General features: G+C 64.6%; 1 protein-coding gene across 1 annotated transcript in view; it reads right to left on the reverse strand.

The window, feature by feature from the left end:
* Nucleotides 1-923: 923 nt before the first annotated feature.
* The window catches only part of BCR (BCR activator of RhoGEF and GTPase), an 87,797-nt gene continuing 73,095 nt past the window's right edge, over nucleotides 924-15,625 (reverse strand). Inside the window, exons 17-23 of the mRNA XM_055549709.1 lie at nucleotides 8,016-8,075; nucleotides 6,848-6,957; nucleotides 5,620-5,759; nucleotides 5,007-5,141; nucleotides 4,221-4,326; nucleotides 3,739-3,901; nucleotides 924-3,480 (exon numbers count right to left, since the gene is read on the reverse strand). Of these exons, the coding sequence (XP_055405684.1) occupies nucleotides 3,391-3,480; nucleotides 3,739-3,901; nucleotides 4,221-4,326; nucleotides 5,007-5,141; nucleotides 5,620-5,759; nucleotides 6,848-6,957; nucleotides 8,016-8,075 (804 nt within the window). The 3' untranslated portion in view covers nucleotides 924-3,390. The remainder of the gene's footprint in view (nucleotides 3,481-3,738; nucleotides 3,902-4,220; nucleotides 4,327-5,006; nucleotides 5,142-5,619; nucleotides 5,760-6,847; nucleotides 6,958-8,015; nucleotides 8,076-15,625) is intronic.

The following is a 15,625-nucleotide window of genomic DNA, read 5'->3' on the forward strand; positions in this document are numbered from 1 at the left end:
TCGCTGGCCGTGCCACGGGCCTGGGCTGGGCTGGACAAAGCCCCTGCTCTCAGCTTGTCCCCAGATCGCTTCCTCCAGAGAGAGGCGTTGGAGCTTTTCTTTTTATCACAGGTTTTTGAATAGGACCCGGAAGGCAGGGGTAGAGAGATACAACTAGACTTTAAAGGGAATGGCAAACCACTCCAGTATTCTTGCGTGGAGAATCTCACGGACAGAGGGGCTGGGCCTGGCGGGCTACAGGCCAGGGGGTCCCAAAGAGTCAGACACAGCTGAGCGTGCACGCACACACAGAACTGCCTTTCGGGGGCCAGGTCCGAGGTGGGGGCCCGCGGTAGCCCTTTCCTTGTCAGCAGGCGTCAGGAGGGCAGCAGCACAGCATCCACGCAGCTCTGCAAACGCCAAGCCTCACGCCTCGAGGAAGGCGCCCCGGAGGAGCCTCAGGGTGACGCTGGCAGATGTCGAGGCCGGCGATGCAGGTCCCCGTGGCTGTGGCCCAGTTTGTCCCCACCGGGCATGCCCATCTCCACGGGGGCACGGCTTTCCCGGACACTGGGTAGCTTTTTCTGAAGGCAAGGCTGGTGGCAGCTAAGGGGCCCCACGCCCCGAGGCCAATCACCCAAAGGCTGGGCCCGGGAGCACCGGTGGAAACCAGAGGCTGAGGGGCTCGGGCAGGGCTGGGCTGGGCGAGGCTGGACCCCCCGCCCCCGGCACTGGGCAATGCCCGTGTCCCTGCAGCTGTTCACCCCAAACCCAAAGGCCCCGTGCTTGGCAGGGAGGCCTCCTGGATGCCTGCCTATCCGGTCCACCTGCTGCTGCTTCCAGCCCCAAAGCCCACCCCCAGCCCTGACCCATCGGCCCCGTCGGGGGTGCTCCCGGAGCCCCTGGTCCCGGCGTTCCTATAGCAGCCACCACACAGACGCAAGTTGCCTTGAGGAACTTTAATCAAAGTGTCAGCAGTCTTTCCCTCCCCACCCCCAGCGGCAGGAGAGACGGCTGGGCTGGAACTCAGACATGCAGCTGCCTGGAGACCCACCACCAGCCCCAGTGCGTGGCCGGGTTCCAGATGCAGGGCCCTGGGCGGCGAGATGGAGTCCGGCCACTGAGCCTCGTGGACGGTCACATCCGGCCCCCAGGGGGTCACCCGCCCGCCAGCTTCGCTGACCGTCAGGGCCAGAGTGTCAGATGGGCGACGGGGATGCCCGGGGACTCAGAGCGACCACCGCCACGGTGGGTCATTGAAGGAGCGCCTTGACGGCCGTGGAAAAAAGAACAGTCATCCCACCACACGATGGCGCGCATCCTAAGTAAAGAAAAAGCTCGAATGGGGACAGAGGTGTGGCAGGGAACCGGGATTGGCACAGACGCTGAGAGACGGCTTTCCAGTTTCAACGCGATGGATGCAGATCACGAAGGCTCCAGGGGAACAGAGACCAGGCCAGGGCTTTCCAGGCAGAGCGTGTTCCCCACCACAGGGCTGGATGGGATGGGAAGCCAGGCTAGAAGAGGTCAGGGGCCGGAGGCCGGGAGACCCACCGAGTCCAGAGAACATTTGGGGACAGAGGACACCCCCCCTGACATCTGCTACACCCTCATCCCCCAGGGGGACCACGGCTCTCCCCACGAGACCAAAGTACAACTAAATAAATACAGTACGAGGACGTAAGACCTTCGAGTGGCTTCTTTTTCTGTCCCCCGGGTCAGCAGGTCCACGAGCAGACAGGAGGAGGGGCACGTGGCCCCCACATGCCTGGAGCTCCTGCCCAACAACACGACGGGGGAGAGCCTCCCACCCCGCAGGGACACGGGACGGGGCCGGGCAGTGCCCCGCGTGACTGGTCTAATCGCGTGACAAGTGAACGCCTTTTCCTGAGTCGTGCCTCCGCTTCCCTCCTCTGGTTCAGCTCATCCTCTCTTCCCGCAAGTCCAGCCTGGAAGCTTTGCCTGTTTCTTTTCTCCTTGCCCCCGCCCTTCTTAGAAAGGAGCAATGCAATTCTTCACAGACGCGCGTGTTCAAAATACCTAGAGGTGCCCCCAGTTATTGTCTCCTCTAAGTCAGACGGTCGGGAGGGTAACCAGCCACGTGCTGGCTTCAGCACAGGGGCGTGGAGTGTGTGAGCAGGGCGGGGTCGGTCCCTCTACCTGCTCTGGGGCGGGCACCCTCACCCTCGGCCTGTTCCCAACCTCCCCCCCAATTCCGGGTGCCCAGGAGACTTCCGGAGCAGCTCCCGATGGAAAGAGGGCTGGCGTGTGGAGGAAGACGAGATGCCGCTGTGGACACCGCTTGTCCACAGAGTACATTCTAACATCTTAGTGGGTATCTGAATCTTCTTAGGAAAAAAAAAATTAGAAACTGTATAAAACTTAAAAATATTCAAGTATCAAAAAGCTATCCGGATCAAAGTTTAAAACAAGCTGTCGGCAAGCTGCCGCCGCCACCAAAAGAGGAAAACCTTTACAAGAGTCTGGGGGGCGCGTGCGGCGAGGGGGCGCAGCCGATCTGGGTGTCAGGGGCTTGGGGGGGGCCGGGGCGTGATCAGGGGAACGGGAGGGCAGGGGGCAGACGCGCCTCGGGTCGAGGAGGCTGGCCTTCTGAGCCGACGGGCGACTGTGCGGTCTTCTAGACGGTGGGTGGGTCCGCCCTCCCCCGACGAGCGGCGGTGAAGTGCGCAGCCCGGGGGCTCCCCTCCCCTGGTGTCCGGGCCCTGCGCGTGACACGGGTCGGTGGGCGGCTGCCCAGGAGATGGGCGGAGACAAAGCAACGGAGGACAGAGCAGGAGGGAGACCCGTGTCTGCCACAGAGCCTTCTGCAGAGAAACAGAAGCCAGCAGGTGAACGGGGTCAGGCGCTGCACGGTGCAGACTCGGCTCCGCCAACCCGGTTACAAAACAGGCGTCAGGCGTTCTGATCTGGGAAACCGACACGCTCCCACCGCACGGGAGGGGGCCTGGCCCCCGGGCGTGAAGCGGCGGCGGCGTTTATTCAGGACGGCGACTCGCGGGTCAGGGAGTCCGCTCCTGCCTGCTCGCTTCGCCCGCGAGATGCGCAGGTGACCCAGGGGAAATCTTGCAACGCTCCCAAGTTAGGTTTCGTAACCACCACTTCCTCCGCCTGGTCCCGCCCAGGCCCGCGACGGGCGACGCGCTGGCTCGGGGCGCCCTCTGGCGGTGGCGCGGACACAGTCTGAGGCCGGCGCGGCGCCCGCGCGGGCGGGGGCGGGACTGCGCGGCCGCCTCCGCCAGGGGTCGCTGTCTCGTGGCAGCAGCGTGGGCCCGGGTGGGGGCGCCCAGGGACGCCTCCAGGAGGCGCAGCTCCCGCTCTGTGGCTGGAGGGCCCGTGTCCCAGGCAGGGTCCCGGGCCGTCCTCTGCTCTCTCGGGGCGGGCCGGGGGCCTCTAGACTTCGGTGGAGAAGAGGACGCTCTGCCTCCTGCCGTCCGGGGCGGGGATGGCCTCCAGCTGCAGGAAGTACAGCAGCACCTGGACCTGCGGGCGGGGCGGGAGGGCCGGCGGCTCAGAGCGGGGAGCCCCCACCCCGGCGGGGCTCCTCACAGCAGGAGGGCCGCCAGGCCGGGCGGGTCCCGGGAGCCCCAGCCAAGAGCAGACAGCGCAGCTGCGGCCCTGTCCCCAGACCTCGGCCACCTCCCCTGCGCGGCTCGGTGGGAGCCACTGGCAGGACACGGGGGTGCGGGGGTGGGCAGGCAGGGGCCACAGGTCCAGGCCAGGTAGGCGAGGCCACCGTACCTGAGACATGACCTCCAGGGACCAGCTGTCGGTCATGGAGATGGCCTGGCTGGGGTTGGTGGGCGGCTTGTTCTCCTTCTCCGAGGGCCGGAGCAGCGTGGGGCCGAACACCGTGGCGAGGTTGTGCAGGGACATCTTATTCACCGTCTCCTTTTCTGCCACCCTGTGTGTGGGGGGGATCTGCCGTGACACCGCCTCGGGGGATGGGGGCATGGAGGTGGGCGGGGACTCCTCCCCAGCTGCCCACCCTAGCCGGGATGCAGAGGGCTAGAGGCCCGCAGGGGGAGGGCAGGGTCGGGAGGGGACACCCGAGCCCACGGCTGGCCACGGCGCAGGGGTACGTGGGTGACGGTGGCGCTGGTACCCGGAGGGGCACCCACAGATGGGGGCGAGCACTACACAGGGAAGGCCCCGGGTGCCAGGAAGTCTGACGGGCGCAGGGGACCCACTGGAGCCCTGAGGACCCCAGAGGAGGGAGCTACCTTTTCAGGTGGTCCAGGAGGAAGAGGAAGGTGAGCAGATTGGCCTCCGGGAGCGACAGCAGCAGGTTAAGCATGCAGCTCTCCTTCGCCACAGGGTCTGAGAGCGCTGCGGGGGGCGGGGGGCGGGGGTTACTTCTCACAGCCACAACCCGGGCTGGAAGGCGCCCCCAGGGCCCGGCCGGTCACCGTCCTGCCTCTCACGCTAGCCCCCAGTGAGGGCCCTGGGTGGGAGCCTGGCCACCCTGGACACCTTTTCTGAACCTCAGAGTGGTGGAGGGCGCCACACGGACCAGCGGCGGGGGTGCCGGGCACAGCTGGCTCCTCAGCCCTTCCCACGTCCTGCTCAGGGGGAGCGGGGGCCACAGACCCCCCATCACATGAGCCTTTGCACCTGGGTGGGGGTGGGTGAGGGCAGGTCCTCTGCTGAGTGGCCCTGTCGGGGGGGGCGGGGCGCGGGCAGGTGCAGAGGCTGCAACCACCCCGTGCCAGCGCCCCCCACCCTCCAGGTGGGCCCAGGGTCAGGGTGTACTCGAAGGCCCTGACCGATAAGCCAGGGTCTGGGGCCAGTGAGGAGGACAGCGGCCTCCGGAGCCCACGCTGGCGTGTCCACAGCGGCAGCCTCCCTCTCGGCGACCTCCAGGGAAGAGTGCGGAGGTCAGCCCGTGGAGGCCTCCCAGGACGGCTGGGTTCCCGGTCCCCCACCACTCGCAGAGTTTCTGCTGAACCTCGGGTTTCCCCCTGACCAAAGGCGGACAGGAGGAGGGACGGGAGACGCCCCGCGCTCACCGATGCCCTCAGCGAAGTTGGGATAGAACTCGTCCGTGAAGAGGGGCTCGGGCAGCTCGCGGAAGTAGAGCTTCAGCGTTCCGGCAATGGCATTCACGTCCATCTCGCTCATCATCACTGACACGTCCTTGTTGTCTGGGGAAGAGCGTGGAAGTGGAGCGGAGCCCGCCGCGGACCCCGAGTCGGCTCCACCCTCTGAGCCCCAGCCGGCCGTGCGGGTCACCTGACGGCAGCTGTAACTACCGTGGCGGTGACCCGCACCCCGCGCCACACCGTCCAGGGCTGCAGGCCCCCCGCGGCGGGAGGAGAAATCCATCGAGGACAACCCTGGGGTCTCCCGCCCACATCTGGCAATCGGGGCGGTTCCACCAGCTTCTTGGCACCAGACTCGTTGACCCCTGGGCTTGGGTCACACCCACCCCCGGGGCGGGGGGGGCAAGCTGAATCCCCGGGGGTAGAGCAGGGGGCCGCCCCACGGAAGCCCCTGGACCGACTTGGCAGGAGCCACGCGCGTGGTCAGGACGGGTTAGGAACCGCTCTACGGAGCCGCCCTCCCCAGCGGCGGACGCACCGCGCCCACCCCTCCCTCCCGCCCACCCGCTGAGACACTCACTGACGTCAAAGGCCGCCTTCAGGGCCTGGATGTCCGTGGCCACTCCGGACACGCGGTAGATGCCCACCTCCTCCATGCCCCGGCGCTCGATCTCCTCGACGCACTGGCGCACGATGTAGGGTACCTTGGACCGCTCCCTCCTGCGGGGCGGGGGAGGAGCCTCAGCGTCCGGCAGCCCCGCCCCCTCGCCCCTCAGCGCCGGAGCCTGTGTGTGCCCCCTGGGCTCTGCGGTCTCACGATCGTCACTGCCTCCATCTCATCAGGGTCTTTCCAACAGTCCGGGTGGGTTGGACACCCTCTAAGCACACCCGCCCTGGGGGCGCGATCGGGAGGTCTTTCTGAGCGAGGTCGGCTACTGGAGGTGTGTCCGGAGCTCCCCCGGCCCTGGGTTAATGGGCAATGGACTGCAAGGGTCCTGGGAAGCGGTCTGGTCTCCGAGTCGGGCGGGCATGGGGGGACCCCTCCAGGCCTCAGGCAGAGGGGAGCCCAGCGCCCGGCAGGCAGCCGGGCCAGAGGACGGAGTCCACGGGACCGCCTTGCCCCTGCGCTCAGCTTGGAATCCTGTGACGCTACCCTTCTCTACAGGACAATTCTAGCCCCTGCAGGCAGGACGCCAGAGTAAGAACTCTAATTCTTCAGAGTAAGAACTCTAGAGGGTTGGTTTAGTCTAGTTTAGCAACTGCATCCAGGACCCAGCAGAGTCCTCTCCCCAGCCCCTCTCATGAGTGGTGCTCGTTCGGGGGTCCCTGCTCTCGCCCAGAGCCTCTGGCAGGAGCTGGGGGCCAGGCTGTAGTCAGGTGTCCCGCCTGACCACCAGTGAGGTCAGGGCCAGGCCAGGCTCCAAACCGGGGAAAGTGGATTCCGGAGGAAGCGGCTGTGTCCCCAAGGCCTGCCCTGAACCTGCACACAAGTGTCTCCTCACGACTGACCCGTGACGCGTGGGGGGCAGGATAGGAGCTCGGATCCTGACAAATTCCAAGGCAGGGAAGGAAGCCCTGGCGAGCCCAGCTCTGGGGGCAGCACAGGCAGGGGGCGGGACAGCCCCAAGCTGCTGGGGACTCGTCTGTCGTCAGCACGGGAGGCAGCCACGCAGAGAGTGCTCCACGGGCCTGCGAGGGGTGACTGTGCACAGAGAGGGAGACCCACACCGGCTCCGTCCTGCAGAGACACCCGGAGAGGGAGCGCCCTCCGCCCCCGGGGACGAGACGTGGGCGCCCAGGCCACTCACTTGGTGACTACGGCGATCCTGACTCCGAAGACACCCGTCTGTTTTCGGGAAGGCATCCTCTTCAAGCTGAGCTCCCTGCTGGTGAACTTGATTGACAGCTTCACTTCAATCTGCAGGGGAGGCGAGGGGCACGACCCTCTCAGCCTCCTGGTCCTCAGAGCCTGCTCCCAGGGCCCCGCAGGCTAGGGTCCAGGTTGGGGGCGGGCCCTGGTCCAACTCAGTGGCAGCCAGGAACAGCCAGGGCCGTCTGAAGACCCGCTTCTGCACAACCTCCCCCCAGGACCCTGTGGCTTCTGCTTCTCATTTAATCCTGATTAAAAAGAACCATGAGACTCCATGTTGCATGGCATCCTGGATGGGACGGGAGTTTGGCGGAGAATGGATCCATGTATCCATATATGTATCCACCGAATCAATGGACATGAGTTTGAGCCAACTCCGGGAGTTGGTGATGGACAGGGAGGCCTGGCGTGCTGCAGTCCATGGGGTCACAAAGAGTCAGACACGCCTGAGCGACTGGACTGAAATGGACATACATATGTGTGTGGCTGAGTCCCGTCTGTGTTCACCTGAAACCATCACAAAACTGTCAACTGGCTACATCCCCAAACAAAATAAAAAGCCAAAAAAAAGACACTAGAGAAAATGCATAGAGAATGTAACAAAAGGCCACCGATCGCCTATCAAATGTTGGCACTGTGTCCTGCATGCTGACTCGCTTCAGTCGTGTCTGACTCTGTGCGGCCCCAGGGACTGTGGCCCGCCAGGCTCCTCTGTCCATGGGGCTCTCCAGGCAAGGATAGAGGAGTGGGTTGCCACGCCCTCCTCCAGGTATGCACAGAGCTTTTCTGGTGAGCGGCAGTGCTTTTTCTTAAGGTCTCAATTCTTACGGGGTACTGGAGTCTCATCAGGGGTCTCAGTCTCTAAGGGCAAACCCCAGGGTCCAGGCCCCCTCCATCCCCGTGATGCCCCTGAACCCCGACTTGAGGGACGCCCAGTGCCTGGCGGGTGACCCGCACTCCAGCCACAAGACTCTGGCCTGCGTGGACTTGGGCCCGCACACTGTGGTCTCTCTGCCTCCTCCAGCCCCGAGGGTCTCAGAAGGGACTGGCACCACCCCAACCCTCTGCAGGAAGCGGAAGCCAGCACAGCGCCGGGGGGCACGTACCCCGTTCATGGCGATGACGGTCCGCTGCCAGTCTCTGTCGTGCAGGGTCTGAGGGTCCAGCTGAAAGCAAGGGGTCGTGATTACCGGAAGCCCTGGGCATCCACGCAGAGGCCTGGCCGGGCAGCGAGCCCAAGCCTGCGACTCCTCCACGTCCAAGCAGAATCAGCGGCAGGCCTCGGCCGGCACCTCTCCAGAGGCCAAGCGGGGTCTTGATGGAGGACCCGCTAGAAAAGTCTTGGAGCCTCAGAAGCCCTCCCGCCCCCAGACCCTCGCTGCCTGCAGACCAGGCTCAGCTGGGGGGCGAGTCAGCGACCACTCAGGCCCTGCACCCTGCTCCCCCGGGAACCCTCCCTTCCCAGTGGTGCTCACGCCCCGCCCTGGCAGCCTTGGGGGCTGGGAGCTGTCCTGCTCCCCCACCTCCCAGCAGCACAGGGGGCTTCACACAGCTCGGAGAAGGCTGCATAGTCATGCAGGCGACACTTTGGGAAGCCTGGTTTCAACAGCATCTTCTTCTGGGTGGTGGGGAGGTGTGCTGTGTCATCTAAGAGCTGGGGACCCTGTCTTCCCCTTAGTGTGGCCCTCTGGCATGGGGGCCTGTGCAGGCTGGGTCTTTAGTCCAGGCCGGGGCACCCACGGCGGGGCCTCCCCTTCCTGGGAGGCTCCTGGGGCCATGCTCTGGGGCGGTGGGGACTCTGGCCTGTGGGGCGGGTGTGTGAGCAGAGAGCCGGCACAGACCACTGGCCCGTAGGGCTTCCCGGCCCCCAGCTGTGGTCACACCTCCTCGGGGGGGGCGCCTGCGGGCAGGGACAGGGGGGCACTCAGGGCCCTCGCAGCTCCGGGGTCCCGACCAGGCCAGGTGTGGCAGGAGCAGGGAGGCGCCGGTGTCCTGGCCACCCAGGAAGCCAGGGGGCAGGCTCAGTGCCCCCTGCTCCCAAGGAAAGGGACAGGGTCCCTCCACTGAGGCAGTTTTATTATTTTAATTAAAAACAGAAACTTGTCTAGCCATGCTGTGTAGCGTTTGGATCTTAGAAGCCTTGCCCTCTGCAGTGAAGCGTGGCATCCGAACCACTGGACCCACCGGGGCATCCCTACGTGCAGCTTTAAAAGGGGAGACAGAGCAGCAGAAAGACGCCCTTTCTGGTTCCCTCCAGAAGCTGGCGACCCCTGGGCCCTTCTCCCCATCCCTCCCCTCCCCTCCTCTTCCAGAACTGAGACCAGCACAGCCAGCAGGGGGACAGAGCCCGGACCCTGCCCGGTGCCACCCACCCCCGGGATCCCAGGCCCCCGCAGGCCCACCTTGCCCTTGCGCACGAGGCTTCGGATGTGGGTCCACAGGGCGGTGCCGCAAGCACACACGTGCTCCTCCACCGAGGCCGCCCGGCTGCGGCCCGCCAGGCCAGGGTGGAGGTGCCGCAGGAGGGTCTGCAGGGCGGCCGTGCCCGGTGTCTCCCACATCCTGGGCCCTGCTGCCCGAGGGGCTGGCGGCGAGGCAGCGGCGCGGTGGATGGGACAGCGGCCGGGCAGCAGCATCGGGCTGGAGTGTGCCGGGCTCCGGCCCCGCAGCCTTTTGACCCGGTTCTCAGGAAGCCCCGCCCCCGCAGGCTCGCCCAGTCCCATCGTGCCGGTTCTCCGTTTTGTTTGCGTGGGAAAAACACCCCCACGGGTGGCCTGTTGGTTACGGGAACCCCGATGCGTCACACTTTCCCTCCAGAGCCCAAAAAAGCCATGCTTCCTTCTCAAGTGGCCGGTTTCCTGCCGGGCAGTTTGGAGACGCTGAGTAACCTGTGTCTGCCCGGCCAGCCCTCCGCACGGCTGGACAGGCCCCCTGCTCCTAGGTCCTGCGAGAGCCACAGCGGCGACCCCATCCATCCCTGCCGGGGCCGGACTCAGGTGGGAGAACGCCCCACAGCCCCCAGAACCGGCTGCTCGGCCCAGGGACCAGGGGCTCAGCGCCGCCGTCCACCCCTCCACCTGCCTGCCCTCCGGCCCCAGGGGGTGGGGGGGAGACGGTCCACAGGCTGGCCCGGCTCCAACAAACAGAGCGGGCGGAAACCACGTGAGGACGGCCCCCCGCGGCCGGGCTCCGTCCACAAACAGTGCTCGCAGCGGACGTGCTCCCGCCTGGGCTATTTACGGCACAGGGAAGTAAACAAGCGGGGAACCCGGGCCGGGAACGGAGCACACTGGGGGAGGACCAGGAAAGGGCCAGCGCCTTCGGGAAAGCCCAGGGCGCATGGGGTCCGGGAGGAATGCGCCAGCCACTCAGGACAACGGGGCTGGGTGGGCGGGGTGCCTCCCCAGACAGAGGTCTGCATCTCCACTCGCCTCCCCCAGGGCTGGGCACGGGGCACCCCCAGGGAACAAGGGTGGGTGGCAGGCCTGGTGGACGGCTGCCCCCAGCGCTGCCTGGAAGGCCGAGGCGGCCTGGTGGTCAGGGATGGACGGCCTGACGGACACTCTCAGAGCATTCTCTCGTCCACCCGCCCGGGCGGCGGCAGAACCAAGACAGGGCACGTGGCTCCCTCCTCACCCGCCTCCTTGGAGACTGCGGTTATCTCCGGGATGTGCTCAGCGCCCAGGACGGGCCAGTGGGGCCTCCCCGGCCCTCCGGACCAAGCCCCACGTGTCTCACCCTGTAACCTGCTCTCAGGAGTGGTCCCTAGAGGGAACCAGAGACGCCCCCGCCCCCGGGGAGGGGACACGGCCCTCCAGCCTCTGTCTCTCTAGTGCATTCCTGGAGCTCTGACCTCTGTGTCCTTAACTCCTTCCTGCCCTCCCCCGACCCCAACCACGCTCCAGCACCACCCCAAGACCCAGAGGACAGCTCTGATCAAAAAAGAGAGGGGACCTCCCCGGGTGGTACCATGGTTGAGAATCCACCAGGCAAGGTAGGGGATGCGAGTTCGAGCCCTGGTTCGGGAACTCAGCCCTCAAGCCACACCTAGGGAGTCCACGTCCGGCGACGAAAGAGCCTGCATGACGTGGCAGGGACCCCAAGTGCCACAGCAAAGACCCAATGCACCCCAATAAATAAGAAACAAACAGTAACGGGCTTGTCGAGGATGCTGAGAAACAGGAGCCCTCGGGCACCTCCACGGGGACGTGAACTGCTGCAGGCGATCGGGAAGAGCAGGTCAACAGCTCAGAGCGCCAACCTTGGCGGCGACCCAGCGACTCCCCCCGGCTCTCCACACGGGAAGGAGGAAACCGTCTGTCATCACGCCGACCGTGACACGTTCACACAGCGGTCACCGTCATGGCCGGGAACTCGAAGCGGCCCAGGTGCCCCCCAGCTAGAGAACAGACAGGAGCTAAACGTGCCGTGTGGACACATGCGTGAGGCAGGGCCCAGCCAAAAAAGGGAGAGTGGTGAACGCACTGTGAGCGCGTGACCCTCAGAAACATTTTGCTAAGTGGGGGAAGCCAGTCACGGAAACCGCGTCACAGAGTGTGAGTGTGTTTACACAAAACACGCAGCGTGAGCAATTGTTGAGTCAGTACGTCATGTCCGCCTCTTCGCGAGCCCATGGACTGTAGCCCGCCAGGCTCTCTGTCTGTGGGATTCTCCAGACAAGAATGCTGCAGTGGGTTGCCATGCCCTCCTCCAGGGCATCTTCCCCACCCAGGGATCGAACATGCATGTCCTGCACTGCAGGTTGGTTCTTTAGACTGAGCACATCCGTACACAAAAAGCACATCAGCCTGGGCCCGGGGGTGGGACAGGGAAACCGCTTTGAGAGGACAGAAATATTCTCAAACGCGATTGTTGTTAACAGTCATAAAACACTGTAAATTACTAAGATCACTGACTATCTCCCCGGTGGCTCAGACAGTAAAGAATTTGCCAGCAATGCAGGAGACCTGGGTTTGATCCCTGGTTCGGGAAGCCTGACAGGCTACAGTCCAAGGGGTCCCAAAGAGCCGGACACGACTGGGTGACTAACACTTTCACTTTTCACCGGCTGCTTCTCTACTTGAAAGGGATGCGGTGGATGTCAGCCAGTGAAAAAAAGATGTAGAGCCCCACACGGGACCGCAGCTGGAGCAAGGGGGCCTGGGCCGCTCCGCACCACTCCTCGCAGCGGCAGAGGCTCTGGGAAGCTGAGTCCCGGAGCGGCTCTGTGGCTCCACACAACTTCTACAGCCTAAAACTGGCCTCAGACGGTTAACAGCCATCTGCACGCCTCTCCCGTTCATGGGGCCGGAGACCCCGTGGCCCTGCCCGCTCCAAGGGGCTGTCACCGCTGATGCCCTGAGGCACGTTCGCACCTCAGCCACCTCTGACCACCCCCCAGCACCCCCCCGCTTCCCAGCACCCGAGTGGCCCTGGCACGTGAATGACCATAGGGAACAGATCGTGGCCAGCCCTGAGATAACCCTGATGGCAGGTGGGCCTGGGGACTCTGTGGCACTTATCTGATGCCCGCTGCCCATCTTCCTCCTGCCCAGTGCGTCTCCAGGCGTCCCACCCGCACTCTGGCTGGCTGGGGTCAGGGGGAGAATGCAAGTGCCCCGAGGGCCGAACGACAGCAATGTAAAGTCACCCTCTGAGCAGAAGAGACAGACACTGCACACAGAGGCGAGAGAAGGAAAACGGAAGGAAGGGATTCGCGACGCCCCCTGCTCCCAGGCCAGTGGTTCCTGAACCCAGGACTCCCCAACACAGTCCGGGGGATCGGGTGGATCCAGAAGCCTGACCTGGGGGGCGAGGACCCGGCTCCCCGGACGACTGTGATGCCTCCGGGCCTGACAGCGTGTTCGGTTTCCACCCCTGGCCCCTTGGGGCCCGCTGACCCGGGCTGGCTCCAGGTTTTCCCCGCGCCCCCCTCGGACACTGTGGGGTGCTGTGCCCGCCCTCTGCTCATGGCAAGGGCTCTGCACTCAGTTTCTGAGTTGAGGTGTGTGTGAGGGAGGGGGAGAGGACTCGGGGCGGGGTGCGTGGTGTAGCCACCCCTCCCCCACAGCAGGACAGGCAGGGCCACCTGCCCCTCGCACGTGGCCGGGCTGGGAGACCACCTGGAATTGCTGGGAAAGCCCCCATTTAGGCAGGATGGGCCCGGGAGTCACCGACAGCCTCCCCGAGGTGCCCCCCACAGAGATACGCGTCCACGGGGGAGGGGGGCGGCTGGCTGGGGTCCCGGGCTGATGTCAGCATGACCGGCCTCCCCTGACTGCCTTCCTTCCTCCTGCTGAGGATCCAGACTCGTAAACAAGCCCGGCCGCCCCCAGCCTGAGTCACAGACCCCCTCCCGCCCTCCAGGACGTCCCCGGGGCTGATGACAGTTCTGAGTCACCCCAGGTCCCAGGAGGGGCAGCGGGGCTGTGGGACCCGAGTCTGCAGGCTCCTCTGACCTGCTTTCCAGCTACGGACAAGCCCTCGTTTTTCTGTGCTCCGCCATTTGCGTTTTTACAAGTTGAAGGTTTGGAGCAACGCTGCGTTGTCAGATGCTGGCTGGCACTTCTCAGGAAGGAAGTTTTGTTTTTTTCATTAAGGCACCTGCACTGCTTTTTCCAGGCGACGCGATCGCGCACTCCGACCTCAGTACAGTGTCAGCATATCCTTGACACGCACTGGGAAACCAGAAACCTCATGTGATCCGCTTCCCTGCGGCACCTCTGAGGCACGCCTGCAGGTCTTGTCCCCAAGAGACAGGTTTTAGCAAGAACCCTGCTAAGACAAAGCGTCGGACACGACTGAGCAACTGAACTGAACTGCTAAGTCAGTTAAGCAAAAATCCCCTGCCCTAGGGACTTCCCTGGTGGTCCGGTGGTTGAGTCTGCCCTGCCGTGCTGGGGGTCGTGGGTTCAATCCCTGGTTGGAGAACTAGGATCCCCAAGGGCCACAACACAAAGTCCAGGCCCCGAAGGACAGCTCTTCTGTGCCGCAACTACGGCCCAACGCAGCCAGATGAACAGAGGGTAGGTATTTAAGAAAAAAATTAAAAAAACCCACCGTCAATATTTAACCATCCTCAACCTGTGACCACGCTGTTCATCCCCGCCTTCCCTGGTGACGTCTGAATGACCCGGGCCTGTCTTCAGCAAGAATCCCACTAGAATAGCACAGCCAGAGACCCCCTCAGTCCCGCTGTTCTCTGATTACCACCGCTCTCTCCCTGGTGGTTCAGACAGTAAAGAATCTGCCCGCCACGCGGAGACCCCGGTTCGATCTCTCTTTCCAGAGACAGCCTGACTCCATAAAGGAGGAAGACGAGTGTTCCCTTTCCTGTCTGAGACCCCCAGTTACCCAGCAGCAGTGCTCGGAGGCCCCGGTTCAGACCCCGCCACCCCCGGGACCCCAGTCCCACAGAAGAATGCAGATGACGTCAAGTCCAAGGTTGGAGGAACCAAAGTCGAGAAAAGGAATCGGGTGCCCAGCCTGCCAACTCACCATGGGCTGGGCAAGGTGTAGGCAGAGCCTGGGTGTGGGGGATGAACGCTGGGGCAGGGGGCAGGTGCAGGAGGGAACGGGGGAGGGGTACAAAGGAGGCCAGCCGTCCTCAAGCGCAGAGGCAATGACCGAGGCCCCGAGCGATGACCAGCGCGAGGCAGCTGCCTGAACACCGCCGCGCTCAGAGGCGTCCGGCTCGGGACGCCCACGGAACAGCCCTGTCTGGGCAATGCCCCGCCGTCCATCAAGGCCACCGAGGCGGCCTCCTCTGCCAGGGTGGGAGACACGGGTTCGATCCCTGGTCCGAGAAGACCCACCTGCTGTGGAGGAACGTGCTGCATGCTAGCGGCTCACAACCACTGAGCTTGTGTTCTAGCGCCCGGGGGGCTGCAGCCACTGAAGCCCCCACTAGAGTCCGTGCTGCTCCGAGACGAGAGAAGCCGCGGTGGTGGGAAGCCCGCACCCTGCAGCCACCGTAGCCCTGCTCACTGCAGCCAGAGAGGAGCCCGAGCTACGACGGAGACCCAGGGAAACAAACGATATGTATGTATATATAATAATAACAAATTAAATAAATGTTTTTTAAGTAACCACTTAAAAGAAAACAAAAACGGGATGGTCAGCAGTGAGGCTGGAATCCCTGGGATTCCACGCAGTCACAGCCACCCCGGGCTGCCCCTGCCCGAGGAGCACCCAGCCCCAGGCGCCGTCAGCTTCCTGTCCTTGGGTCTCAGCTCAGCGAAGCCAGGACTGCCCGCGCCACCCCCCCACCTCCCCCAGCGCCCTTGCCCCGTGCTGCCGGCTGGCAGGTGGCGGAGGGCGGCAGAGACGGGTGACTGGGGGGCACCCTGGCTCTCAGACCCAGTCCCAAGGGACAGGGGTCCCTGGAGGCCGCAAGCTGGCCAGTTCCCTAAGCAGCTTCTCAGGCACTGTGCCCCTCCCGGAAGCCAGCCAGCCAGCCGTGGCAGGGATGGAGCCCCCCGCCAGGCGAGGACTCCCCAAGGTCGCAGCGGAGACGAGGAACTCCGCGGAGTGTGAGTCACCTTCTCTGCCTGGAGGGTTTTCACTTCCTGCACCGGGGAAGGGAGGCAGGGTTCTCCCACGGCTACCTGGCATGTCCAGCCACTCCCCCCAGGAGGCCTCATGGCAGGGGGGTTCCCAGGGCACTGGGGGAGCAGTCAGGGCCCACCTCCAGGGCAGGGCAGGCAGGAGCCCCCTT

Source organism: Bubalus kerabau, chromosome 16 (assembly GCF_029407905.1).
Source record: "Bubalus kerabau isolate K-KA32 ecotype Philippines breed swamp buffalo chromosome 16, PCC_UOA_SB_1v2, whole genome shotgun sequence".
NCBI lineage: Eukaryota > Metazoa > Chordata > Mammalia > Artiodactyla > Bovidae > Bubalus > Bubalus kerabau.